We start from the raw sequence: 27,539 nt of genomic DNA, 5'->3' as shown, positions 1-27,539 counted from the left end.
CTTCAGCTCAGGCTTATTAAATGGTGTTATGTAAATTAGCAGAAGAAAAATGTGAGATAATTTAAAAGACTTTAATTAGAGTCACAATTTATTTTACAAGAGCAACCGTGACATTGCATTAAATTGCACAAATAAAGTTGAAATAAAGTAAAAGTTTACATTAGTATAAAACTCTTGAGCTGATTAGAGTATCAGATACATCAAACTGCCTCTGACTTTGGTAAATTAGTCATGAAACGAGAATATAGATCATAAAAGCTGCTCTAGATTTCGATTATTTCAGTTTAACTGAAACGTTAATAAATTCAACTTGTGAGTTATCAAAATGTGAATAAATGTTCACAACTCATGAAAAATGTGGTTAATTCAATATTCTGAAGGGACTTGAGCACCTAGAGATGTGAGTGAACTGAAACATTTCTCCAACTGATGCTTGGATTAGGCCGTTTGGGAGTTCTTAAATTAATTCAATGGAGATAAATTAATTCCTGAAATGTCTCAGTGGGTGATTTTTTAAAAATGAATTTCCCTAGAGAGCCAAGAAATGGTCACCAAACACAAAGTAGGAGGGAGTCGATGTGGTCGGGTTCCTGAAGCCGTCTGATTGGTTGGCGGCGGCGGCGGCCGCGGCGCTCACAGCTTGGCGTAGTCTTTCAGGATGACCTCCAGCTTCTGACTCAGCATGATGTTCCCTCTCACCTTCAGCTTGCCGGAGAAGAACGCCTAACAAGAAAAACAAACGTTTATTTTGCAGCATTTGTCATCAGAGAGCTGAACAGCGTTCAGGAAATTAAGATGAAAGGAGACGAAGATGATCCCTCCGCAGAAGAAAGCTAACCGAGCCTCTGATGAGGATTTTCTTTGCTCTGCTCGGCTGAAATCAATCCAACAACGGGGTTATGATGACCCTGGAAGACAGTTAGCAGCTCCTCTTTCAACTCCGTCAGCTAATCTTCCCCCAGCTGCTCCTTTCATCACCGCAGAGAGAGGAGAAGACCCGCCTCAGGGATCTCCAGCCCTCCGACTTTCAATAAAGACGAACGCAGGCGGCCTGAGATCAATAAGCAGAGCTCCAGGAAGCGCATGAAGTCTGCGCGGTGACGGCCACTCCCACTGACAGATGGGATGCCACGGACATAACAAGCAGCGGCGATTGATTGTCTGCGCTGAGGACTCTCCGAGAGATCACCGCTTCCATATTTTATCTGACGAGACGAGATCAAACAGGACGTCGTTATGGATCGAAGGGAGCCTCTAAGGAACTTTCCCCGTAATGAGAATGTACAGGAAGTGGTTCGCCGTCGCAGCGGCCGTTTGAAACGGGAGGCGATTACTAAATGCGAGGTAGAAGTTTCCCAGACGCCGGCGGAAGAGCTTCAAAGACGTTACCTTCTGAGGTTGAAGCTTCCCCGTCACCACCTCCATGAAGTCCTCGTCTGACAGAGTGAAGGTCACGTCGACCTTCCCGCCGGGCGGCCCTCTGAGCACAGAGCCGCTGCCGTTCTTCAGATCAATGGCTGCAGGGGAACGGAGGCAAACACAGACAAGAAGACGGATTAAAAGACAAAAAGCTCCACTTTCCATCGACTCGTTTAGTCTTCAAATTCCAGCACGAAACGTAAAAACTAATCCTGGTTTTAAACGTCGACATCAGTGAAATCAACTTAACTTGGATCAAAAAGTGACAATTTTAATCTCGGTTCTCTTTTGTTCACATCTGTCGCCATTTAGTGCAATCCGATGAACCAACCAACTTTCTGTCCCCTCTTACATCACAGAGTTATCTGAAAACATGACGGTCCATGAACAATCCTCTCTAACCTCGTCTGCTAGCTTGTCCACTAGCAAAGCAAACAGGACGGCGCTTAGAGCCGATCCTTGAGAGGAACGTTGATGTCAAACAACAGGGTTTTGTTTATGGGAGTAGCAATGGAAGGAGACGTTTATGGATCGATTTTATAGTTCATTCAACAACGGGAGCAAAAAGTATCGTCACAAGATCATAAGGCGAAGGATAGTAAAAAGAAAGCACAACTAATAGAAACAGTGTTTTGTGGAGCAACTTCTGTAGAACAGTCAGTTTGGATACGTAGTCAAAACCAGAAGTAGTGGGATTGTGATGTGATGTGCTTCAATTACAGACTTATTCACAAGAATGACGTAAAAGCCAGATAAAATGCAAAAATGAACGTTCAGACTGCAGACGCTTTGAAAACAATCAGATCTGAATTAGAAGAGGCTGAAATTTGAAAAAGATCGTATTTAGGACTGCTGTGAAAAAGTCGATTATACAGCTCTGGAAAAAAATAAGACTTAAATCTGAAAGAATCTGTGGAGGAAGCTAAAGATTAGCTTCCTCCACAGGAAGCTAATCCTGTGGAGGAAGCTGTGAGGTTGGAAGGCAAGGAGGCCTTCCAACCTCACAGAGTTTCCGGTAGAAATAATTATGCAAAAAGTTGTTCAGCAGTTATAGGAAGAGTTAGATTTTTTTTTTTCCATTGATTATTGAGGGAATTTTATCTTCCAATGAAAATAAAAACAGAAAATATGTATATTAAATATATATATTATATTATATACATGTATTCTTCAATTTTAGTGTTATATTATTTTTTAAGTGATGTCCGTCTAATTTTCTACTATCGTTTTTGCTGAGTGATAACGAAAAACGTTTGTGTCCATGTAACTTACTCCACTCTGCAGCTTTCTCGCCGTCCTTGGTGATCTCCCAGCCGAACACAGCGTTCACCTTCTTGACCAGCTCTGAGCCCAGGCCTTTAACGCGCCGCCCGATCTCTGCAAACACCAGGTCGCTCTGCAGGCCTCCTCCCTGCAGCAGGAGGAGAAAAGGCAGAAAATATACATCCATTTTGTCTAATTCTAAGGTGCTCAGTGGTGGGAGGCTTGTGGAGGGAAAATGCACACATCAAACAACCCGCGAAAACCCTTTTTGCAATTTGTAAAAAAAAGATTTTTTGAGTTAGACCTCCTCATTATGTTGCATAACATAAAATCCGAATAGCAAAGTCCAAGCAGACATCGAATTTTCCCTGCAATCACAGACAACATTTCTCTCGCTTGAATCTGGATGGTTAACATCTCAATAAAAACCTGAACTGAGCTTCATTTGCTCACTTTGATGCCCCTAAATGAACGAGGCGACATTAAGCAGTTTTTTTTTTATTTGCTGAATAAAAAGGCCACTGTGAACGCCGCTGTCCGCCCACTTTGAGAATGGAAAGAAATGAGGCCACCAAAAAAAAAAATGTAATAAAGGAATTACAGTGGAATAATTGACAGTGAGGGTAGTTTTTTTTTTTTTTTTTTCGTTCCCAGACTTCATGTACCTGAGGGAGAATTTCAGGAGAAGCTTCTGACGTGCCGTGCAAATCCACGTAGCCCCCAGCCAGAGCGACGTCACCCGTCTCCTTCACCTGCATGAAAGACACGAGAGCTCATCAGAAGAACAGGCAGCTTGGGCTCATTTCTTCACCGCAGCTCGTGATGAGGGTGTAATCCTCGCTGCCGCTAAAGAAAAGAAGAAAAAAAAAAAGAGACAGACTCACTTTACACTGGATGTGGATCCGGCTGCCCTCCTTCCACATCTCGGTCTGCAGCGACTGACCCGGAAATACGGGCTTCGCAAAGCGGACCTGAAAGAGCAGCGAGAAGGGAGAGGACACACAACTACAGAATTACATGGATGAAAAAAAATCGGATATGGGTCGCATTAAGGGGGAAAAAATCGTAATTCAGTCACTTGAGGCTGCTGCGTGAACGTAGCCTAACAGATATTCCTCCAGGATTCTCCTACTTTTAGCTACATTCATCTTCCTATCGACTCTAAACATTTCCCCATCTCTACCTTATGTCCATATTTTGTTTCATTTGCAACAATTCAGTGCTGTAATAAACCTGCAGGCAGAAACAGAGCTACTCTTAACACTTTCACCAAATCTCATGTGGAAACTATGTGATGATTCTTCGCAGCCAACGGAAGCAGCAATGTAGACATTTGATCTGAAACCCCAGAGAGGTAACGCTCACCTTTATGGCCTTGAACTTCGCCGGGTCGTTGTCGGCGAAGCGCTTGAGGACGTGTCTCGCCGCGAAGCCGAACGAACACAAGCCGTGCAGGATGGGAGCCCTGAAGCCTGAACAAACAGCATTTTTAAACACAGCATGAGCAAGAATAAATGAGATGAAGACACATCGTTTACGTAAGAAGAAAAAAAAAAAAAACAAAAGAAGACAGGGAGTCCGCACTGAACAGCATTTCGTCTTGTTCTGCTCTCACCTCCCATGGCGGCGAAGCCGGGGTCTATGTGCAGCGGGTTCCAGTCTCCGCTCAGACGGTACAAGGCGGCCTGTATCCGCAGGGGGAGCAGACATTGTTTAGATTTATATCTTATTCATAACTTCTTGTGGGATAAAATTAAATTATCATAAAGACACCTAAAATAAGAATGCCTTTGAAGTGACACAGATGCAGCCATTTAAAAATGCTTGGGGGATTTCTCTTTTCTTTCTGCTACTTTCCACGGCCTCTTGCAGTCAGCAATCTCTCTTCTCTGACACAGAACGAAAACCCGCGTTCAAACTCTCCGTCGCCACACATATTCTGACTGGAACTTAATGATTATTGCAGAGAGGAGTAAAAAGAAAATCCAACATGTTCTAGTTTCACCCTTGCATCATCAATTCGGCTGATTTATTCTGCAGCAAAACCCACACAGACGCACTCACTTGGTCTCTTGTGGTTGATTCAATCACCACAGCATCTGGTGCGCGCTTGGGTGCAGGCAGAGGAGCCTGGGGAAATTTAAACAAAGCAAAGGAAAAAAAAACTGTTAAATATGATGGAGCATTCAGAACAGTTTTTCATAGCTTTTTATGTGGTCCTCTAGGTTCTAGACTAAACACTAAGTGTGCTTAAATATTATTTTATCAATCAAATCAATGCAATTTTTATCTGTTTACTGCCAAATTATATCAATCAGTCCTTAAGGTTTTTTGAGAATTACCTTGGAAATTCACGCAAAATCAACAAATCCCCACACTTTTTTGCACTAATAAATGGGAATTTATTGCAGATTTTTCTCAAAAACTGCCAAAAACTTTCTTACATTTACTAAACAGCTGCCTCAGCCCTAATTGATGTCAGATTATAATCCACAATCTATACAGCGAGTAAAAAGTCACATTTACCATCATAAATAAGTGCAAATATCAAGGCATTAAATTGCAAAGTAAAATCTCTTTTAAGTCAGATATTCAGAATTTTCATAACCACTTATGGAAAAACATTTTAAAAAATGTGGTATAAAATGCCACTATGTGCCTGGAAAATACGTGATATCTTTTAAAAGTAGTTTGTGAAGTGTCAGGATCTCTACTTAAAGACCACCGAGAGAAAATATCTACAGTTTTATTAACATTAAGATGCAAACATGGATAACATAACTATTTCCTCTGCAGCCTGTTTAGTGGAAACATACAGTTTTCTGCATAAAATTGTGCTGCTGCAATAAAAGATTGATTTAATGAGTGTGAAGGATACTAAATATGGCAGCGAATTCTGGCACATACTGCTCCTTATTAACTGTGTAAAGTGTCTCAACAATCACTGAAACTTCTTATTATCTACTGACAAGGTTATTACAATATTACTTCTTTGGGTAAAGTTTTAGTATCAAAGAATGTTTTCCACTTTATCCAACTCAGATCTGGACATTTCTCTATAATGGCTGTAATATTTAATTTTTACTACAATAGGTAGCATAGGAGGATCTCTGAATTGTTTTTCTTCCCTTTACTTGATGAAATCTTAATTTTTTGCCATTTTACTTTTTAAAATGCTTCCATAATTTGTAATGCGGTGCCATATTTCAGAACTGATGAGCCTCTTTACGTTCAAACAAACTGGGACATTTCAACAAGCCTTTTGCTTCCCAGTCTGTTAATTAGCTGTTTCAATCAGAAAAGCCTTTTTTATGACTCTTAAGCAAACATTCAACACAAAGCTCTGACATACTTTAGCTTTGTCTGAGCTTCTCTTTCCTCCGAAGCGTCCGGCTCCAACCACAAACACTGAGAACTGGTTGTAGCACACGAGCTCGTCGCCGTTGTAGGTGTTCACTGCAAAACAGAGCAAACGCTGCCATTTAATATGATAAACCAAAACAAATTTCTGCATAGTTGTCAAGTAGAAGGAAAATAGACATGATGTCACTGCAACATGCAAAATAACCCCAATATAACTTCTCTTTTCACCACAGCTAACAGGTTTAATGTGAGTGAGGACATTTTATTGACATTCTCCCGAGTCAACACAAAGAAAAACCCCAGGTTCCACAGTTTCCAGGTTTAAGATGGATTAATTATAGATCAGAGAGGTTTTAAATAACATTCATCTCTGAGGAATTGCCACACAAAAGTATGAGGCATTCACAGTCTGTTATTCTGGCCCCTGCAGACACAGACTGTCAATTAACTTTCATTAATTCAGCCTGAGAGGGATCTGTGAGGCCAAAAAATACATTAAACTGAAAAAAAACTAATGGATATTGAATAAATACACTGTATGATGAAAACTCTGCGCTGTTAAAGGGTAAATCAAAACTCACCGTCCAGCAGGATGACGGCTCCGGATCCTTTGTCTAGGATGTCTGCCACTGTGGTCTCAGAGGTAAGGGTGCCTGGAGGGACAATTAAACGCTTAACATAAAAATATTTACAATTCTGCAACATCTTGATTCAAAAGAGAACCAGTCAATGTTACATTTCTAAGATGCTTGTTGATTTCTGCGAGAAAATCAATTATCAGAGCGATTAATCAATTGGAAAAACTGACAGAGTGGCATTATTTTCCATCTCTCTACTAAAATATTCTGGATAAAAAGAGATACTGATGCATGCAGCTGTGGGCTACAGTCTTTGTTTGAAATGTAAAAACAGAGTCACAGCTGGCAAAACTCTTTAAAATCCAGCAGCTGAGTGTAAAAAGAAATGTGATTAAAAGAGTTTCTGAGGAAAAATATAACAACAAAAAGAGCATCAACAAGCTTCTGGGTTTCAAAAAATATTTTAGGCCCAGTTCAAGTCACCTAGAGACCAAACAGGTAATAAAACTACCCTTTTTTTATTTCTTTATATGTTTAGGATGTTATCAGAGAAATCAAGCATAAAGCATGTCAAATTAATATGAAAACATTGTATTTATTAAGTAGGAATAGACCTTAAGGCTGTAGAATCTAAAAAATATACACAAAGTTCAGACATTTGGATATTTAAAATATTATCCAGTTCCAATATAAAGCATTTAAAAAATAATTATTATGCTACGGCTTGAAAATGATCTTAAAACAACAATATCGTTGTTTATCACAATCATTTCTGGGACAATTTCTCATCCAGTAAAATGTAAAAGAACTAACTGCTTATTATTTAAAATATCCAAGAGAATAATATGTTATTTTATAAGCCTGAGTAAATGACACTGAAAGAGCATTTATTTCCTTTCATGATGAACTACCACCCTAATTTACCACTGCGTAGAATTAGGGGGTTAAATACCTGAAGTAGGCAGAGGTTTGTAAAGCTCCAGATACTGCTCTCCATGCAAAACCTGAAACAACACAACAGCTGTGACACACATTCACCAGAAAGTCTCGCAGCCTCATTAGCATTAGCAGTGTACTATTTACTCTTCTTCTGTGTGCAAGGCTGTGTGAAATATCCCATATGGACATAAATCTGCATCAACATATTTACAAACAGCAAAGTTGTGTGTAAACTTAGATATGTGCAAGATCGCACAGGCGGATATCCTGGAGAGTAATCTGCACGTTTCCTGACCTGTGTGAAGTCTATGCTGAGTCCAGGGATGGAGCTGAGGCCGCCGCCCATTATGGTGGCCTGCGAGGGGATGACCCCGAACGTGGGGAGGCAGCTGAAGTCTTGATGCCCTTCGTACAGGAACCTACGTTAAGATGCAAAGTGTCAGTGAGGTGTGAAAAAGCGCACCAAGACAGAAATAGTTGCACAGATGGCAGAACATGCATGACAATGAAGCAAGCAGGGCTCATGCACTTTTCCCACAGTAAAATTCAAGCACTTCTCAAGGTGTTTTCAGTCCTTTCCAGCATCACATTTTGGAGATATGAGCAACACAAATGTACAAGACAGTTTCAGTTCAGCATTATATTTATTACTCCTATTAATAATTCTGCAGCAGCGAAAAGGTAAACTAACATATAGCAACACTTTACGTTTTGAAATGGCCCAAGAAGAAAAAATCCCTAAATTTCAGCCTTTTTTTATCAGCTACATGCAATGATAACCAATTTTGCCATTTTGAATAATAACTATACAGAAATAATCCGAATAAATCATGGGTAAACACTATATTATTATTATTATTATTATTAATCTTATTACTTTCTATATTGTTTTTAACACTTCAAAACTTTTAGCTGTTACTCCTGAATTTCCTCTTTGCGGGACAATAAAGGCTGTTTCTTCTAACTGACCTTCTTGCTAAAAATTAAATGCCTGCACACAACAACATACAGTTGAAACCAGATATTTAAATACGCCAAATAAAACAATACAAACTTCTTTTTTTTCTCACTGTCTGAAGATAAATCCCACCAAACTTCTCTTGTTTCAGGACAGGTAGAATTACAAAAAATATTTCTATTTGGAAAATGCCAGAAAATGTAGCAAAAACATTTTTTTGAAATTTTTTCTTTTTGTGTAACTTTCCTTGAATTCAAAAGTTAACATACATTTTGTCAGTATCTGGGATGACTGCCTTTTAATGCAGTTTTGAACAGTCAAAAACTTTTGGGTCTCTCACAACAACTTGCTAGTGTTTTGGCACACAAACAAAAAGCAGGTGAATACCTGAGGCTGTCCGGATCTTTGGTGGACATGCCGACTCCCAGCGCATAGAGGATACACTGGTTAGAGGTGAAGCTGAACGAGGTTGATGGTAGTTTTTGTCCGATAGCGTCCGTCTGAAGAACAAAATTATTATTATTCAGTTACCTCTCAGATCCCCTTTTTCTTCTACTTCACAATTATGCACCACATTCATATAAAATTTAATTTAATGTGTTTAATAAAACACATTAAAATCTGTAATCCGAATGTAGGAAAATGCAGAAAAACTCTGTTCTCCTTCTCAAACTAAGCCAAATAAAACAGAACCCTCAGATTCTCCTGCCAACGACTAATATTAAAAATCAACCACTACTCATCTCAGTATTCATGCCAACTTTGGTTGTGTGTCCCCAAAGGACAACTGCTTTTGCAGCAAGCGAAAATACCATGCATGTGTAAGACGTAACAAAATATACAGAGTATATTCATAATGAAAAGACTGGAAGAAAGTGAGAGGCTAAAATAAACAAATTATATAATCCTTATGAATCAGTAAGGAGTTAAAATATTAAATTGGAGTAAATAAAAGAATTTCATCTGGTTATTTTAATCCTTTGCATTCTTAAGAAATAGGTGTGATGAAGATGGAGTTTCTTAATCTCTTGTAACAGATTAAGAAACAGACTAAATAAATAAAAAATACACACCAAGTGTTTGCTACAAAAAGGCAATAATACCACCACTAGCTAAACATAGTAAACTATGGTGAAAGATTAACACTTCCTGTTTTCAGTGAATAACACTTTTATATTCAGTAGTCGATGAATTTCATTCATCGTGTGTTTTTAGCAGTCCTAGAGCCTGCGGGGCGGAGGGTGGTCTCTGAAAGCAAGAGAGAATCAGCAGCTCAGGGCTGCGCTCCAGGCCCGGATCAGGCTGAGCTTTGTGAGAGATCAGCACAATCACACAACGAGTGGAGAGAGGCGGCCAAGAATTGAGCCAACTTCGATTTGTGTTTGCATCGGAGGCACCGGGAGGCCTGAAAACAGGCACAAACTCCTGAGCGGAACAGAAATTAACCGTTAATGATACTGAGCAACAAAAGCCGTCCTAAAGATCAATGAGGTGAGGCGATCCGCCGGGTCGGACATGTTCTCAAACCGTCAACAACCGCAGTTTTAGCACATCTGGCAGAACCTCAGGTCATTAACTTCCAGCTCCAGAACAAGTAAAAAAAACAAACATGTTTCTGTTTTTATTCTTAGCATCATATTCCACAGATAATAAATTTAGTGGCTGGATTTGAAACGTAGTCTTATTTGTCACAGGCTAAGTGACAAATAAGACTTGAATATTTTCACCCTAAAAAAAAACATAACTACTTATTGGTGCCGGAAATTTAATTAGCTAATTTAACTACCGTACATAAAACTTGTATAATTTTTCTTTTTAATATACACTAAAGTCTAGAGCCAGAACGTTTGTATTCACATGTTTCTGGATCATCCATGTGGTAATCGAGTCCCACCACTAAGCCACATCCACAAACAACAACAACTGATTTAATCAGTAAATATCTTTGTTGTTGAGCTCATATGGGGGTTTTTTATTTAATAACTTAGCAGCAAAAACACTTTTTGAATTGAAAATGTTCATTTTGGCAATATTTAGCTTTCAATTCAAATACGACTCATTTAAATTAATGAATTAAAGACCTAGCAATTAAGACTTTAATCAAATCCCACCACTAATATTTACTAATTAAGTACTTTCTGAAGGCAACTGGTTAAATCCATTGCTGGATTTAGAAATGTTTTGCCATCTCCAACTGGTTTTTCTCCATTATTCACCCGTTTTCAGCAACATTCATTCCCCCCCATCAGCTCTGATCATCCCTGCTGAACAAAAGCTTCCCCACAGCATGACGCCGGCACCACATGTAGCGTTTTTTCATGCAATCTTATTTCATACTAGCTGCTTCTTGGTCTTCATGAAGCTGCCTGTTCTCTAACAAACCTCTAGAGTCCTTCACAAAACATACAGATAGACTTTCTACAAATTAGACAAAGTCAATTTGTTGCAATGGACTTTGGGGTATCAGCATAGAGGGGGATGGATTACAAATGGATGCCATACTTTGAGGATTTTTACTTGCAAAAAGCTGTCAGTACTAATTTTCCTTCAGCTTCACAATTATGAGTCACTGGAGAAACCCAATAAACATCATTAAAGATTTATAAACTTCCTTTTATTTATGATACTAGATTATTATGTTCTCCTGCACTCAAAATTTCCTTTCATGCATTTTCTGGAAATTAAGAAAATGTTTAAGCTTTGAACTGAACCCAAGCAGTTAAACTCAAGCCACCATTAAAGAAAACAGAAAAGAGAAAAGATTTTTAAAAAGAGGCTATGAATCAATTCCATTCTAGTCTGACTATTTTGGTTGGTTTTTAGTTGCTTCTTAAGTTATTGAGATAAAATCTTGGCTTACAAATACAAAAAGGAGGAAAAGAACAAAAAATGAGAAATGAAGGCTCCTATAGTAAATACATTGTTACAAAAACAAACAAACAAAAACACCATTAAGAAGACATGACCTACAACAGTCATGGGTTAACAACTCTTAGGAATAGTGGCCAAATATAGTCTGATCAGATAAAATAAAACTATAGGAAAAGGGTGAAGATGATGAAGATTTGAAATTTGCCAAATATAAGAATTAGATTAACTGCCATTCATCTGCCTGCATTCGTATTCCACGGTTTCCCCCAATGTATTATAAGCCTGGCGGGCCACCAGGCTTTACTTGTGCCCCCACCAAGCTAAGCATTGCTTATTTATTAAAGTTTTTTTCTTAAATGTTTGCATTTTAAGACTTTGTAGTCGGTGTCTAAAATGGGAAAGGTCACGTCATTAGTTTGGCAGTACTTCCGATATTCAAAACAATAAACTAATAATAATCAATATTGATAGGTATGGAGCCATATTGTCCAGCTATAGCTGCAGCATTGAAAATTAAGCCAAGAGAAAACAGTGTTGATAGGAGCTAACTAACTCAGTTCAGTGAAAATGTTGTGCCGATTCTTTATGTTGCTCCAGAAAGTTGTTTTAATCTTTTGCCCAATCCTTGTTTATAGTGGGGGCGGGGGAGAGAAACTAAATAAAATGTCACCCAGGAGCAAATTTCTGAATAATAAATTATGAATAATGGAATCAAGTTAATGATTTTTATGTTTAATTAAAAAGTGTGTATTTAATTGATATGACTCCCACTTCTCTGTCTCCCCCAGACAAAAACTCGACGGCCCTCAGGCTCATGTTACAGTGCTAATTGAATGCTTAATGTCCAACACCACAGAGTGTGCTAAAACCTAAAATATGGAAATATCCACTTTAGAAAGAGAATGAATTAAATAAGAGTTGGAAATTGACTGCAGCGGCTCATTCATATCAATCAGAGTTATTAAACGTGAGAAACGTATAGCATTATCACACCTCTGTGGTAACATTACAGTCACAGCTCTCCTGCTGCAGCTGATTTGTCATATTAATGATGGCAGAGCCTCAGCTTAAAACGATCCTGCTTGGCAGAGTGGTGCGATTCCCTCTGCATAATATCACCTCTCAGTTGGTCAGAAATCACCATAAAGCCTGGCCTCCGGAGGCTCGCTTTTAATTAAAACTGCATTAAAATGCAGATGTTGGAAATGGCGTTGTTTCAGAACTGTTCCCACACTCCTTTTTGATTTCATTTTATATGCTTTCATGTGTTCACACAGAGATTAATCCCACTGCCTCTTGAGAATATCGGGGGAAGAAGAAAAAAGAAAAATCACAATCAAATGAACATTATGCTGCTTTTTTTTTTTCTAAAGGTGGTTCAATGTTTTATTCAAAACTGCAAATATTGTGATATAATAGTTCACTACTTAGCAAGCTGATCTCTAAAAATCTAGTTACATAAAGGTTATTTTCTCTACATTATTCCTCCGTTTTTAGATTCCCTGCATCAATTTGAACTTATACTGATATTCTCTATTGTGCGATTGTTTGAATAGACAGTGTTATTACAGTTCCTTATAAAAGTATTCACTCATATTTTGTCACATTACACCACTGCAGAGTTGAGCGATATGGACTTAGAAGTTTATCACAATATTTTGTGGTACTATTGTGATAACGATAAAAAGGATAAAAAGTACTACAAACTTTTACTACAAAGCCTACATGGCAAAAGGTTCTGACATCTCTGCATTAAGCTCAAAACTTCAGTGTAGTTTACTGAAGCTTTATGCAACAGAACAGAATAATAATGTGTAATTGTGACAACTTCCAAAAAAATATTCTTTGGAAGTTGTCTGTTTTTTTGCACTGCTGAATCCAAAAATGACATCCCTTATTCTCACTCATCCAGAAAAGATTTTAGAAGAAAAAAAAAGTGTATTGATTAAGTGTTACAAACTTGGATTTCTGTAGATTGAATAATAAACACTGATAAGGTTTAGTACATATAAACTCAACATTACGCCTTCATTGTACAAAATTCTCCTTTTCTTTTCTCTCCTGCTGCTCTTCACTCATTGATCCCAGATTCTCAGTAAACCGATCCATATGTGAGAACAAGTCATGCATTTTGATGCTCATGTTGCATCTGTAGTTCAGAAAGTTGACCTGATTGAGCAAAACCAATGTGATTTTTGGATTCGGCACATCAAAATTACCCTAAACCAGTTGAAAAACTCCAGGCAATGTTTTGGCTGTTGCACAGTGTTATCTATGTTAAATAAGTTCTAATACTGAAATTTAGTGGTGTCTTTATAACAAGTAAAATATAATGACATTGCCACAATTGGAGATTCTTAATATCCTCTTTTGCACTGATGGGTCCACTCTACATATTTTATTAGTTCTAATAATAAGTAACCTTTTCACCGTTTACAAGTATCAACATCTGCATTAAACCATAGAAGTACATTTAATTATTAGGCTGCTTTAGTTGATAAGAGATTCATCCAGAGAGTTTGTAGCCTCTGAATTGCATAACAGCATTAAACTGAAAAGCATCTGTGATATTTTACATGCCATGTTGCGAAAGCAGCACAGAAACAATTCTGAATAATACAAGAGAGTTATTTGAACCGGAAACTACAGTCTGTAATTATCATGCGGCCTCTCTGAAACTGTGCAACCTTTTTACTGCCCTTACATCCTCCTTCAAACATCTAAACACATAAAACCATTTAGTGCTGGTAAGACAGTTGTGCACTTGGAGAGGAGCATGTCATAAAATCAACACAAGCACAGCGGCAGCACAGCTTGGTGTAACTTAAGCAATGCGTTGCACAGCAAGGACCAGAATGCAAATGCAACTAGCAGAGCTGCACACACTGTCACACACCAACTCACGCATGCAGTCTAATGAAGACACAATGGGGATGTTTATCTTCAGGCTACAGTGTGACTCTCTTCCAAATCCCAAGCAGGCAGCAGAAACAAAGTGAGGAAGACCGAGATACCAGAGAGAGACGGAAACATTTTAGGAACAATGCTATAAAATCTTTGGATGAGCACGGCGAGGGCTTCTCATCCACCGCAGGATTTTAAAAAAAGATCAGATTTTTTTTTTTTTTAAACTCACCCCGTTTAGCCTCTGTTATAGTTCCAGTGAGTATTTCTGCAGTCTTCATGCTGCACCGAACCCAAAGATTGAAAATTTTCATCGTATAAATTATTCTGATGACAGTTTTTCTAATAAACTAAACTCCATTGGAGAGGATGATTTTAATGCAGTTATTTATTTTAAGTTTGAACGTGACTATTGCATGCTACGAGTGTGAGGCGGCTGCTGTCCTTGTGGATAATCATTGCACATGGTGTGATTTTACTGTAGTGCTAATCTTTTATTTAAGCAACTCTGCAATATGTGAGCTGTCACAGATTCAGCGTCCGCAGTTCAGCGAGTGGGAACACAGAAACGTGAACAAACACCTACTGAGGGGAGATACTCTGCTGTCCGCAGTCATCTTTTTAAAAAGCTAATCTGAGCAGACGCTTGTCTAGTGTGTCGACTTTTCAGATTTACGGGGGATATCAACCTTCCTGCAGTATGTATGTTGTAGGAGCTTTGCTAAAGAGGGAATTATCATCCCTGACTTTATGCTGTGTGGGTTTATTACAGAGTCATGAGATGCAACGTCTGAAAGAGTCAGAGAGCTTACAGCCGCGTACTTTCAGAAGTCACTATGTCCTTTGTTGTCACACCCACAGGCCACAGGGTAAAACCCTAAAGCTCCTCGTAAGTGCAGCCAACATAAGAAGAAACAAAATGCAAGCAGAGGTCACCATGGGTGTCTGAACAATGAAACAAGCAGAGCAAAAATGAGGGAGCACACTTTATGTTTTTGACTTTTGGATCATTTCTAGAGGTCTAAATTATACTTTGACTAACGAAGTAAATGTGAAATATTGAAATAATTGCACAATTGTAATCCTATAGAGAGTTTGGATGGAGAAACCTGAAAACAAAAGTTATTTCAAAACTTCCTTTGATAATTTTTTAAATTTATGAACCATTGGTCCAGTTCAAAACCCTGAGTTAAGATTGCATACTGGTCAAAAAAGATTTTTTAATTGGGTGTTTTTGTGTTCCCAACCAGAAACGGAAAAATAACCCCACTGAGGGTTAAAGTATTGAAGCCAAACTCTGATGTGGCAAATCATAGAAGAAGATTTTCAATTTAAAATAATTTCAAGGGGAAAAAAAGCCAGAAGTTGTTTTTGGAAATTTGGATTTTGAACTTTTAGGAAACAGTAATTTCCAAAACAAACATATCTTTCTTGTCTTAATCAAAAGTTGAAAATCACAAAAGCATTTTCCATATTTTTCCAGCTTCTTCAAACACCTTGACTGTGATTTCAAACTCTTTTCTGATGATTTCCATGTGGCCTTCAATTGACTCAGCAAATAACGTGTGACCATGTGAAGTACTGACAATAACAAACCAAAATAAATGCTCAGCTCCTCAAATTAGCAATTTATTTATAATTATTGTTACCTAGTTATATATTTTCTTTTTACTAAAAGAAAGTTTAGCTTTTTCAACATCCTACAAAAAAATAAATCAAGGTTTTACTCATGTATATAGATAAAAATAAATTATAAAAATTGATAAAATTATGTTGTGCATATTCAGAATATTAAATATGACGAGACTGAACTGGAAATTAACAAAATGTCCGTCATAGTGCCACTCCAAAGGGAAAAAAATCTTCCTGTAATAGTTTTTACTTTAATTTTAAAATGACTAGCATTATTTAACTGTTTGCATTAGACTTGAATATTATTTGTAAAATATGATCCAGACTAGAAAACTATATTTCCCCTTTAAGTCTGAGGCATCTAGTGTTTCAGATTTCCTAAAATAAGCCCACCATGAAGTTCTCAGCTTGCTGAATCCAAACATTATTCATAACCCGACAACAGGGTGGAAAAATGTTTACAACAGGGATAAAGAGGGAAGTACGATGAAATTAAATTCAGCAATCTTTAGCCCAGTGTAGAAGAAAAACGAAGCAGAAATTGCATCTTAACTTACAGGATTAAACCCTGATCCTGTTGCTCCGGAGGCGGCAGCTGCTGCTGGATTTGCACCAACTTCTCCATCTGACTCCACTTGAGACAGCACACTCACAACTGAATGCAGAGATTCTGCAAAAAGACAAGAAAGAAAGAAAAATACAGAACAGGAGAAGAAACTCTGAGCCTTTATCATTAAAACGGTAGAAAGTTTTAATAATGATGAGCTGCATCTTCTTGCACTGTAATATGATCTAACGTTCGGCTGGCAACGTACAACTACTCTGTCCATATTACACATCGCAAAAACTGGAAAAAAAAACTTGCTGATGTAAGATGTATATTTCCCAAACAGAGAAAAGAGCAGAGAGTGACACTAATCTTCTCAATTAGCTTTTACCATCAATCACCAGATATAAATAAAACTTGCTCCCAAGGTTGTCGAGTACGACTTAATAATGTAGTAATTTTTTAATATTAAAAATATAAGGTATATGCATCTCGGTCGCTTGAGTTCTGATTTGTTCTTTTTGTGGACTTTTACTCATTGATTGGTTCAGGAGTTACTTTTTTGAACAATTTTTCCCTCTGGTTTTGTATTCTGTGCACCTGAAAGTATTTTTGCTCTTACTTTTTTTTTTACTGATTAGCATCTTAAGCACTCAAAAAATACCTGAACTTTCAAGTGAATTAGCAGTGCTTGCTAACAGCTGATGGTGTATATAATGACATGTTACTGTGGAAAAGTGCCCAGAAACTGAGCTGGTAGAATTTCATGGCATTTCAGTAACACCCTCTTCAGTCAGAAGCCTCTTCGGGCAGCAAGACTGACTGCTACTGGAGATCCTTGAAGCATTTCCGACAACAACTCCTTGAAGATTCTTAGATGATATGAGTTACTGCAATGTTTAATTTTCCTTTGGGATAAAGAAAGTATTTTTGAATTGAATTTAATTAATTTTGTCTAAAAATCACCATAACTGAATTCACGTTTTGCAGAGTTTCACAAGAAACAAAACAACTTACTGATGTTTTTTTTTTGTTGACAATAGTAAAATTTATATATTTCAAATGAACCAAGCTGATGTTTTTTATATGTTGAATTAACCACTAGACTCAATGACTAAATCATTAAAGAAACTATGAGCTTCAGGAGTGATGAAGGTAATTAAACTGCAACTCTGATTACAAGAAAAATACTTTTACCAAAGGTTATAGGGAAAATTTTCCTGTATAGATTCTTTTGTACCTTAAAAAAGTAAAAAACTTTACTTTTAAATGGCATTTAGAAACAAAATACCATTTAAAACTTAAGATCAAACTCCATACTAATCCAAATAAAGGTTTTATATAACTTTGTGAAAAATAATAATTCTATATATCAGCAACATAAATGAATAACCAATTTTACATTTTAAAATAGTGTTTATTTTAATTTGATATCATGAAAACACACAAGCAGTTTAATTAACAATACCAGTCTAGATGTAGCTTGAAAAAAGATCCTAAAAATTTCTCATTGTTATATTTATTAGTTTCTTCTTTACATTGTCTGAATTTGGAGTGTAAAGATTTAAATACCTATGCATACGCAGACAACATGAACACAACAAGGCAATCCCAGAGAACAGAGGAAGCAGAATCTGAGGGAAGACTAAAGCCGCTCATTACCATCAATCAGTGGCGAGTGGTTACCGAACACAGGCAGCAACAAGTCTTCGCATTAAGCTACAAATGAGGAGGCACAACAAAGCCATGCTAATGAGAGCTGCTCACACCCTGTGGGAAAACCACCTCCGTTCGGTTAACGTCAACCCCCAGCGGCCCCCAACTTAACATCTGAGAGAACAGAGACGGCCGGAGGAGGCGGAGAGAAATAATAATCAGTGTTGGACAACCTCCCTGTTTTCATCAGACCTTTCCAGGAAAATTGCACTTGTTCAGATTGAACATTGCTTTCACCTTGACTTTCTCCCTTTCTTTGTGAGACCTTTAACAGTACTTCTTGCTTTTTTGTTGAAGCCCATTAACAGTAATTACTAGTGTAAAGGGTCACCTTTAAAATTTGTTTAATAATTTGAAAGAACAAAAACCATCTATGAAGGGAAAATGCTTCTTCACAGTACAGTATACATGTGTACTAATAAAAAATATTGTAGCACGGAGCATATAATTGGCCTCAGGTATCACTGACCTTGTATATTAGCTGGCTTGGTGGCATTTTCAAAATCACAGATCGCGTCCCACTGGTCCCGGACCCCCTCAGGAGTCATCGGTTTGTTCCTCTGCCTCACGATCCGGCCCTCAGTTCGCTCCCAGCGTACTGCGCACACGGATACACACAAACGAGGAGAAGGGGGTCACCGCCCGGTAAAAATTCAACACATACATTACAGCAGAGCCTGGAGCTAATGGATATTCCAAACACATGCAGACATCTCTTCAGGAAAACTACACAGAACTCACATTTACCAATCCAGCCAGCTCCAGCCTGCAAGAACAGGAAATGTGAGAATAAGCCACAACACACTCGAATTAAAGAAGAAAAATTATCTTTTGAAGGCTGTCACTGTCCAGCAGGACAGTTATTTTACCTCGAACAGTCCTCCATTTTCTTGGCATTGTTCATGACAGAGCCAGAGAACCAGAGGGGCGACATACTCAGGCTTCAGAGACGCCACAAGGTCTAAAGACACAAAACACAAACATTTAATACAGAGCAGAGTCGATTTATAGTCCAGGATTCCTATACTAGTACTATACACTGCATAAACCACAGAGATATAGTATATATATACTGTATATATATTTAAATATGCATGTATTTATGTATGTATGTATGTATGTATATATGTATGGATGGATGATAGAAGCTACATCTGTACATTTTAATCATTGTGTGCAGTATACCATCTCCTTATGTGAACGCTCTTGATACTTACCAGTCCAGTTATCTAAAGTAGGTTTTTATAGTACGCTTATTACTTCTTCTCCAAACAGAAGACAACACAAGGCTGATTGCTTCTATTTTAAGGTTCATATTTTTAATAGTAAAAATAAACAGAATGAGCTGCAAAAATGGAGGAAATTATTTTCCGTAAAAAATCAACTCGTATAGAAGGTAGAAGCCCGTTATAGCAAACTCTTCTAATACCCTTCATCAACTATGAAATATTTACCTTCAGACGCCATACAGTATATGTGCTTAAAATATCTGCACACTGGTGATAAGAGAGGAGGAATTCTGCCTTGCTGCGTTCACCATGTTTGCACCAGGTTGAGTTCTGTTCTTTGTCTTTCAGAAAAATCTGAGTCAGTGAGCCCGAACATATGGAACCAAGTCATTTACCAAGGTGACGCCATCCTGAGACAGTTGGCACAGCACAGCGTGACAGATGCTACTGCAGACAAGCACGGCATGACAACAAAACCATTTCTGTTTATTCCCCGCGTCAACAGAGCTGTAGTCAGGATGCCCATGAACCAAAAGCATTTACAAACACCATCGTCCTGGTCTTTATGATGCTAAAACACAAGCACAGAGTCTCATTTTTAACTCACTGACTGGTTAAATAACTAGTTTTAAGGTCGTTTTACTAGGCAGCACGTAAATTTCATCTCAGAAAGTTGAATATGATTGAAAAGTACATTCACTTCAATAATTCAATTTTATTATGGCTTTCAGCTAAAGGTAACCCAAACTTCTATTTTCCATTAATTCAGACCAAAAAAAAGCAACAAAAAAGGATTTTTAATGCAGACAATGCATAGAGCAGTGGCCTCAAACTGCATTCCTAGAGGGTCAGTGTCCTGCAACTTTTAGATGTTCTCCTTGTCCAGCACACTTAAATTCAATGGCTAAACTGCCCCACTAGCATGCAGTCAAGCTCTGCAGATCTCTGCTGATTAACTATTATTGGAGCCAGGTGTGCAGAAACAGAGAGACGCCTTAAAGTTGCAGGACGTCGGCCCTTGACGACTGGAGTTTGAGACCACTGACATACAGGGTGAGGCACAAAAGGTCATTTCTAAAGAAGCTGCATCTGAGCACTAAGCAAACAAATGGAAAATTAAGTGGAAAGAAGAAATGCGGTAGAAAAGGGCATACAAGACATATTTGAATTTAATCTTAAGAGATATTTTTTGCTGGACTTATGTAATAATTTTCCTGAGCTGTAAGCCATAACTATCAAAGCTAAGGAAATAAGAGGAATGTATCGATTTTTCTGAATTGAATATATACACAATATACATTCTTGACTAACTAAAATAAATTAATAAATTAACTTTTAATGATTCATATGTATTGAGGTGTACTATAAAAGCTGTTCCAAGCTTTTTTTCATATTATTGTGGCTAACCAATGCTTTATCGTCATTTCTGTGTAGTAGACATTACAGGCATTAAAGGCTTTAGCCGCTCAACCTCTCCCAGTCAGCTAATCAAGATTGTTGGCATCAACTAACTCACTCACTCTCTGGTTGCTAGATAAAAATAAAGTAAGCATTTTGTTGACATATGCTAACATTTTCAAAAAAACAAAAGGGTGTGGTTTACATCTATTTTCTTTATATAGACCAATTCAGTGTAGCGATGCTATCTCTGATTACCTGGCGGCATGACGGTCTCCGTGAGGCGGGACCCCGCCACGGGAGCGATTGTGTTGCAATGGATGTTGTACTTGCGTCCCTCGATGGCCAAAGTGTTAGCCAGCCCCAGCAGGCCTAACTTGGCAGCGCTGTAGTTGGCCTGGCCGAAGTTACCATAAATGCCCGCAGCTGACGCAGTCATGATGATTCTGGTCACAGAAAACAAGGCCGAGTTAAAGCACTTTGACAGAAATCGCTGTGTAGGAGCAGGAGACAGCAACAACCCACACACAGTCTCACAGGAAAGATACTTTCCATGCATGCTGAGCATCTTTAAGCACCTAGTCATTGCAAATAAAGAATATGTTCTCTTCAGCAACCGTGAGAGTTTGAAATCCATATTTAGGAGCTCAGGGATGTTTATACATCAAACCCACAGGATATTACTTGTGCGCACAATCTTGTGCAGGCGGTTCAACTCAGCCGAGAAGAAGTAAAAAGGTTAAGCATCAATGCCACATTAACTGCAGGAGACATCTGCAAAACCTCACTGCTTATAAAACAAGTAGTGATCCATAGCATACAGTCTACAACAATGCAATCTCCAAGGGACTGGCAATGACAAAATGCTTTTCACATCAATAGCTATTATGCACAAAGGATATGGAGCACAAATCTTTTGGCATTTACAGAGCAACACTGAGAAAATGCTGCACCAGATAGCTGGTAGAGAGGATAAAGCTGTTCAGTGACAGTATTTCTCCACGCCATCACAGAGACAGAACTGGAGAGTCAGGTGACTGACATTTCGCCTTTTCTTTTATGTCTCCTCGATATGACTTTTCTTTCAAGTGCACCATAAATTCTTTACTGAGGGTGGCTGCACACAAAGATTGAATTTCAGGCCTGAACATGAAAAATGGAAAACATATAGTCAAACAAAAGAGAATTTAAAATGATTTCTGTCTCTATTAAGAAAAACACCGTAACAGCATTTGTCAACGTATTGATTTAAAACTCGCACAACTATTTTCAACTGCTTTCTGCTAGACTTGGTCAACAGCAGCATGCTGCAGTGCAAAGAAAGTTTCTGCAAAAAAGTTAAGTCAGTGTTTAAAATGTAATATTTCAATTCAAGCAGAGCAGCTTCTATGAACCCATGAAGGGCAACTGCCTCCTACTTTAAGCTAACGACCTTCCTCCGCTAATTATAATCCCAAACAGCCACATCTAAATAGACCTGTCACTGCTAGATGCATTTCTATACATCAGTGCAGGTGTAATTAACATTTATTACTGTTCAGTGGCCATTAGTTGTGTAAGGGAATTCAAAGTGTCTTATAAAAGAAAATATCATAATATACAACATAATTAAATGTCTAAGATGCATTTATTGCAACATAAAGGGTATGGTGTGTTAAAAAAACACAAATCAATACAAAGTACTTTTCCTGTGATATATAACAACATATATAATAAACTCTAGAAATATGCCACTCCTGGTAACAGCAACATTTGAGTTCACCTCTTTCTACTCTTCCACAAAATACTACTTGATACTTCATCAAAAAGGAAGGAAAAAAAAGGCCCAAAACCTACTTTTTTTTTTCTAATTTACTCTTCTCTATTTAGAGTACAGCAAATAAGACTACATTTATAGTAGAGCTCCTTCAGTGGCAGATTGCTGCATCCCAGGTGCACAAAAGAGCGTTCTCATAGGTCCTTCCTTCGAGACTCCTTGACCATCACTGATCCCAACAAACTAAATAAATCTTTACAACTCGTTTCCACAGTTTTCACCTCTTGTAAACAGTCAGCTGTTATTATGCACATGTAACAACAAATCTACATAAAGAGATTTTACAGCTGAATTTGTGAAAAGCCTAAAGATTTTTTACATCTTTTGAGATGCATCTGTAGATTACCTAGTTACAAACCTTTTGGAGCCAGAATTGTATCTCTCCTGAGCCTGAGTATAAATGTCAACTGGCAGCTGCTTGCTTTGATCCTCACCTGCCAAAATTTTGTTTTTTCATGTGGTTCCAGGCAGCTCGAGTTACCAAGAACGACCCTCTTAAGTGAACTCTATGAATAAGGTCTGAAATGACAACAAGCATAAGAAAAAAACTTTTTTTTATCTGTATCCAGGTGACTCATAACTTGAGTTACTGATAAATAAGTAAGTAAATAAACAGTATTTTTAATCCAAACAATCTCTTTACCCCAGTCCAAATCGCTGGTTCTGGCAAATGAACGGTCACGAAGTATTCTGGGCAAAAAAAAAAAAGCAATGTATGAGCTAACACTTAAAATTCACTTTCACATTATTATAATGGTCCACACTTTAATTACTGCAATAACTGCGTTCTAATACCAGAGGATCTCCATAATTATAACTGGGGAATGACTTACCCAGCATTGTTCACAAGAACATCTGAAAAAGAAGAATATTACCAAAATAAATTCTAGAAAAACCACCACTAAAATTCATTTACTGATTACAGCTTTCCAAAATTAAATACAAACCAATTCTTCCAAAGGCATCAAGGGCACTTTGGATCAGCTTCTCTCCATCTTCAACAGAATCTATATACACAAAAGGAAATATAGAGGATTTTAAGACTTGATTATATTAGTTCAGATCTAAATCTCGGCTCCACTGTTTCTGATTGCATTTTCAAAGAGAAAAAAAAGGAAGAGTTCAAAAATACATAACAAAAACAAACAGAAAAAGCTTTACTTTACTCTATTTTTGACTACAAAAGCAACAATCTGGCAATTAGTTAGCTGATTAGTCATCCTACAACCAATCTGATATTTGTAAAAAAAAAAAAAAATACTAGTAAGACACATGGAAGTTTTCTGTACAAGATAAAAAATTTTCACATAGAAGAAGCACAAAGAAAATAATATGGGGTTCTATCATTATGAAAACTCACTAACAAATTCATCAGAGGGACAAGCTGGAAAAGAAGTCATACAGTTTTTCTATCTGCTGTCAAATAAACAACATACTACATTTAATAGAAGGAAGGCCATGTTTCTCACCATAGTTTGCCACAGCTTTGCCCCCCTTTGCTCTTATCTCCTCCACCACCTTATCAGCAGCTGCAGAACTTCTTCCACCCCCTTTTGTGTCTACCCCAAGGTCATTCACTTTATTGCAAAAAAAAGAAGACAAAGATTAGCAACACAGCGCAAATTGTGCAGTTCTCCAAAGCAGATAACCCTAAGGGAAAATTGAACTAAAGGAGATTCTTGGTCAGAGATGAGAGCAGCGTTCAAAGTCAGTATTAAAGGCAGCATTTATTTTTGCCGACAATCGCAGGTGAGTATAAAATCCAATCACAACTGTTGCAATAACTGCAGTGCACATATCTCAAATAACTTATACGGTACAGCTTATCTACATAAGTGTACCTCCACCCACACATAATTTCTTCAGAACTAAAATGTGAAACAGAGTTCTGGATGATGGAATAATACTATAACATGATATGAAGCTCAAAAAAGTTGATTTTTTTAATAATAGAACCTCTTTAAGAATGTTGCTTTTATACATGATCAAAAACAATACAACTAACTGACCAGACATAATAACTGAGACCCTAGGTAATAATGTTTACATTCATGTCATTAGAATGCAAAGCTTGCAGGGCTTTTATTCTGAAAATCTAGCAATTAGTTTAGACATAATCAATTATTTACCAACTACAGAGGCTCCTCTTGAAGCGAAGGCCAGTGCATATTCTTTGCCAAGACCTGTAGAAAGGAACACAGAAAAATAAAACAAGTTAAGCAAAGTTTTCACCAGACTCAAATACCCAAATCCAGCAGCAAGAGCTGCTTCATGCAGGTGCCCTTTCACACACTTACAGCAGAGTAATAATAGGTCGTTGCGTTATTTGCACTTTGCTCCCCGAGTTTACAAATGAAACAGTCTTATTGGACATAAAATAGCAACATACCTGTTTAATATCTAATCATAACAATTATTTTTTTATATCTGCTAGTAATTTTGCAGATTCGTCCCAACTTTTAGCAATCAGCAAAATATACAGATTTACAACTGGGCGTGTAATATAAAGTAAAATAGCTGTGTGGTGCACAAGCTGCTTTCGAAACTTTTCTCTAAAAAGAGTACCCCAAACAAATGTCAGCCACAGTTAGCCAGTTAGCATCGGAAGCTAAAGCTCTAAATGCTATTTAAAGTGACGGACAACACACGGAGCTGCAGTTTTACCTCCTCCAGCGCCAGTGACAAGCGCCACTCTTCCTTCGAATGACAAAGACATTTCCGTGGACTCTCTGCTTCAGGGACGGACGGTCTCCGATGCTTCACCTGCAGGACTGAATGCTAGAAAGTGACAGTAGTGACAGAGAACTACAACTTCCGCATGAAGAGGGGGAGTCTCAGTCCTGACCAATCAGATACCTGGATTTACTGACGCTGCTATAGCGACGCTTTGTTTCACGTGGAGGCTGTACAGTTTGATGTAATGTCTTAAAACAGTGCTTCTTGTTCTCTAACGACTTTTAATAATGCCCTTTATGTATTAAACAAATGTAATTATTTTACATTTCTTACCAGCGTTTGTTTGTGTATTGTTTGTATTGTTCCCGTTTGATTCATGCCTTCAAACTTCAACACTGAGGGTGATCAACTCAACAAAGATAAATCGTCTTATTATTCTTTGGGTGATGTCTGTGTCATTTCCAAACAGAGACATATTTACTGGGTTAATTAAGACAAATAAATAATTAAATATGTTAAATATAAATATAAAAAGAGAGAGTCTGGCATTTCTTATTACTCTGTTTCAAATAAACAAAAGTATTAGTCAATACATAAAAAATAGAGGGAAGTAACAGTTAGATAAACAACTCAAAAGCTTTCATAATTAATTGATTAAATCAGATGCATCAAGGTTTTTTTAGTACAGAATTTCTTATTAAAATAATATTTACACTTGAAATAACCATTTCGGCAGATGTCTGACTTCCAAGTTTGAAAATGCAAATGCACAGTTTCCAAAATGTTCAGAACTTTTACAATGCATTTTCTAAGTGTAACTGGCTTCACAATGCACCCAAACAATACTTAAAAATTCTTTTCTTAAACGTTTATATTGTTACTTTCAAGAAATTGCACTTTTTATAGTATTTCAAAGTGAATCAAAATGTCACTTTGAAGGATGATTCTTTACTAGTTCGATGGGCATGCACTGATTGCCTCTAGAAAATTATTTATGATCTCCTTTTTCTTTTGCATTATTAGCTTAACTTCAAACTTATTCCTTTAGACCAACCAGCTGTAAATTTATTAGATTTTTCATTTTTCATTTCAATTTTCATTCACATAGCATGAATTAGAAGAATAAAATCCAATTAATTATCAGTAGCTGACTTCTGCTTACTTCTTGATCATGGATTAATCCCATTCCGCTAAACTCGAGTCGCTTAGGACTGATGGCTTGTCAAACAAAGTATGATTTTAGGAAATCTTTTATCCTGTTAAAAAAAAAAACAATTTTTTCTCCCCACTGTTGCCACATGCTTATTTAGGATAAAGTACTGCAGTAAAATCAGATGGACTTCACTAGACGCAAAATGTTTGGGATTAAATGATTTAATTAGTCTGCATTTGACTAATTAAATGCAGACTAGCAATTGTAAAGTTGATTGAGTTTCAGTGTTTGCAACAGGATCTTAATTTGAATATATGATTGTATTGTATTTTAATTAGTTATATTAATCAGAACTGAATTGGAACCGATAAAAAATTACTATTGACTATAACCATATACAGTATATTCAATATACATATATTGAACATACAGTATATGGAGCAACTTTATGTTGTTTCATAAATCTGTTCTGAATTGGTGCATTATAAATAAATCAACATATACTTTCTCTTTCAAATGCTGTTTCTCCATTTTGCTTATAGTTTTTGTGGATAAAAATAATTACTTGGTGCTATTTGGGGGGGGGGGGGTTATGATCACATAGATAATTTCACATATTTATCAACCTAATACCTAAAACATTACAACTAAAAAGGATTTCAATAACTTGTAAGTCACATTCAAGAAGATTGACTTCAAATGCATGTATATATTTTTATGCCTCTCACAGTTCTTGTTCCCCTGTTTTCGCTACTGCAGAATCCTCCAAGTTCTTGTCATGTTTTACTCTGAGCTTGTCAAAATAAACTTGTCATCCTCTCTTGACTGTGGAACAAGCAGGGGCACCCAGCAGTGTGTAGATGTAAACATACAGAAAATAAGACAGCATAAAAATAGCTCTAAGTGAAAGTCCTCCATTTGTTATTCTACTTTACTCCATTGCTTGCACATTGTATAAGAAAACTACCGTTGCCTTTCACCACTGCTTATTGTTCCCATACTGGACACATATTTTTGTCTTTGTAAGAAATCCAGTGCTGTGCAAATGTTTTAAATCGCCCAGCTTCTTTGTGCTCT

The 27,539-nt window shown here is 37.4% G+C and overlaps 1 protein-coding gene across 1 annotated transcript; it reads right to left on the bottom strand.

Moving 5' to 3' along the window:
• Positions 1 to 56: 56 nt before the first annotated feature.
• Positions 57 to 25,452, bottom strand: hsd17b4 (hydroxysteroid 17-beta dehydrogenase 4). The gene is made up of 25 exons (XM_005794929.3): positions 25,298 to 25,452; positions 24,763 to 24,816; positions 24,103 to 24,210; positions 23,581 to 23,640; positions 23,467 to 23,488; positions 23,277 to 23,323; positions 23,068 to 23,152; positions 21,076 to 21,263; positions 19,060 to 19,151; positions 18,932 to 18,956; positions 18,660 to 18,788; positions 16,485 to 16,597; positions 8,908 to 9,020; positions 7,858 to 7,981; positions 7,576 to 7,627; positions 6,627 to 6,698; positions 6,035 to 6,138; positions 4,747 to 4,812; positions 4,298 to 4,367; positions 4,048 to 4,154; positions 3,567 to 3,653; positions 3,348 to 3,434; positions 2,692 to 2,830; positions 1,390 to 1,517; positions 57 to 723 (listed from the first exon to the last, which is right to left on the bottom strand). Exons 1-25 carry the CDS (start codon positions 25,347 to 25,349, stop codon positions 634 to 636), a joined length of 2,214 nt encoding a protein of 737 aa, XP_005794986.1. The 5' UTR covers positions 25,350 to 25,452; the 3' UTR covers positions 57 to 633.
• Positions 25,453 to 27,539: the final 2,087 nt, after the last annotated feature.

Source organism: Xiphophorus maculatus, chromosome 12, assembly GCF_002775205.1.
Source record: "Xiphophorus maculatus strain JP 163 A chromosome 12, X_maculatus-5.0-male, whole genome shotgun sequence".
Lineage (NCBI taxonomy): Eukaryota > Metazoa > Chordata > Actinopteri > Cyprinodontiformes > Poeciliidae > Xiphophorus > Xiphophorus maculatus.
This window is presented reverse-complemented; position numbering and strand designations above follow the sequence as displayed.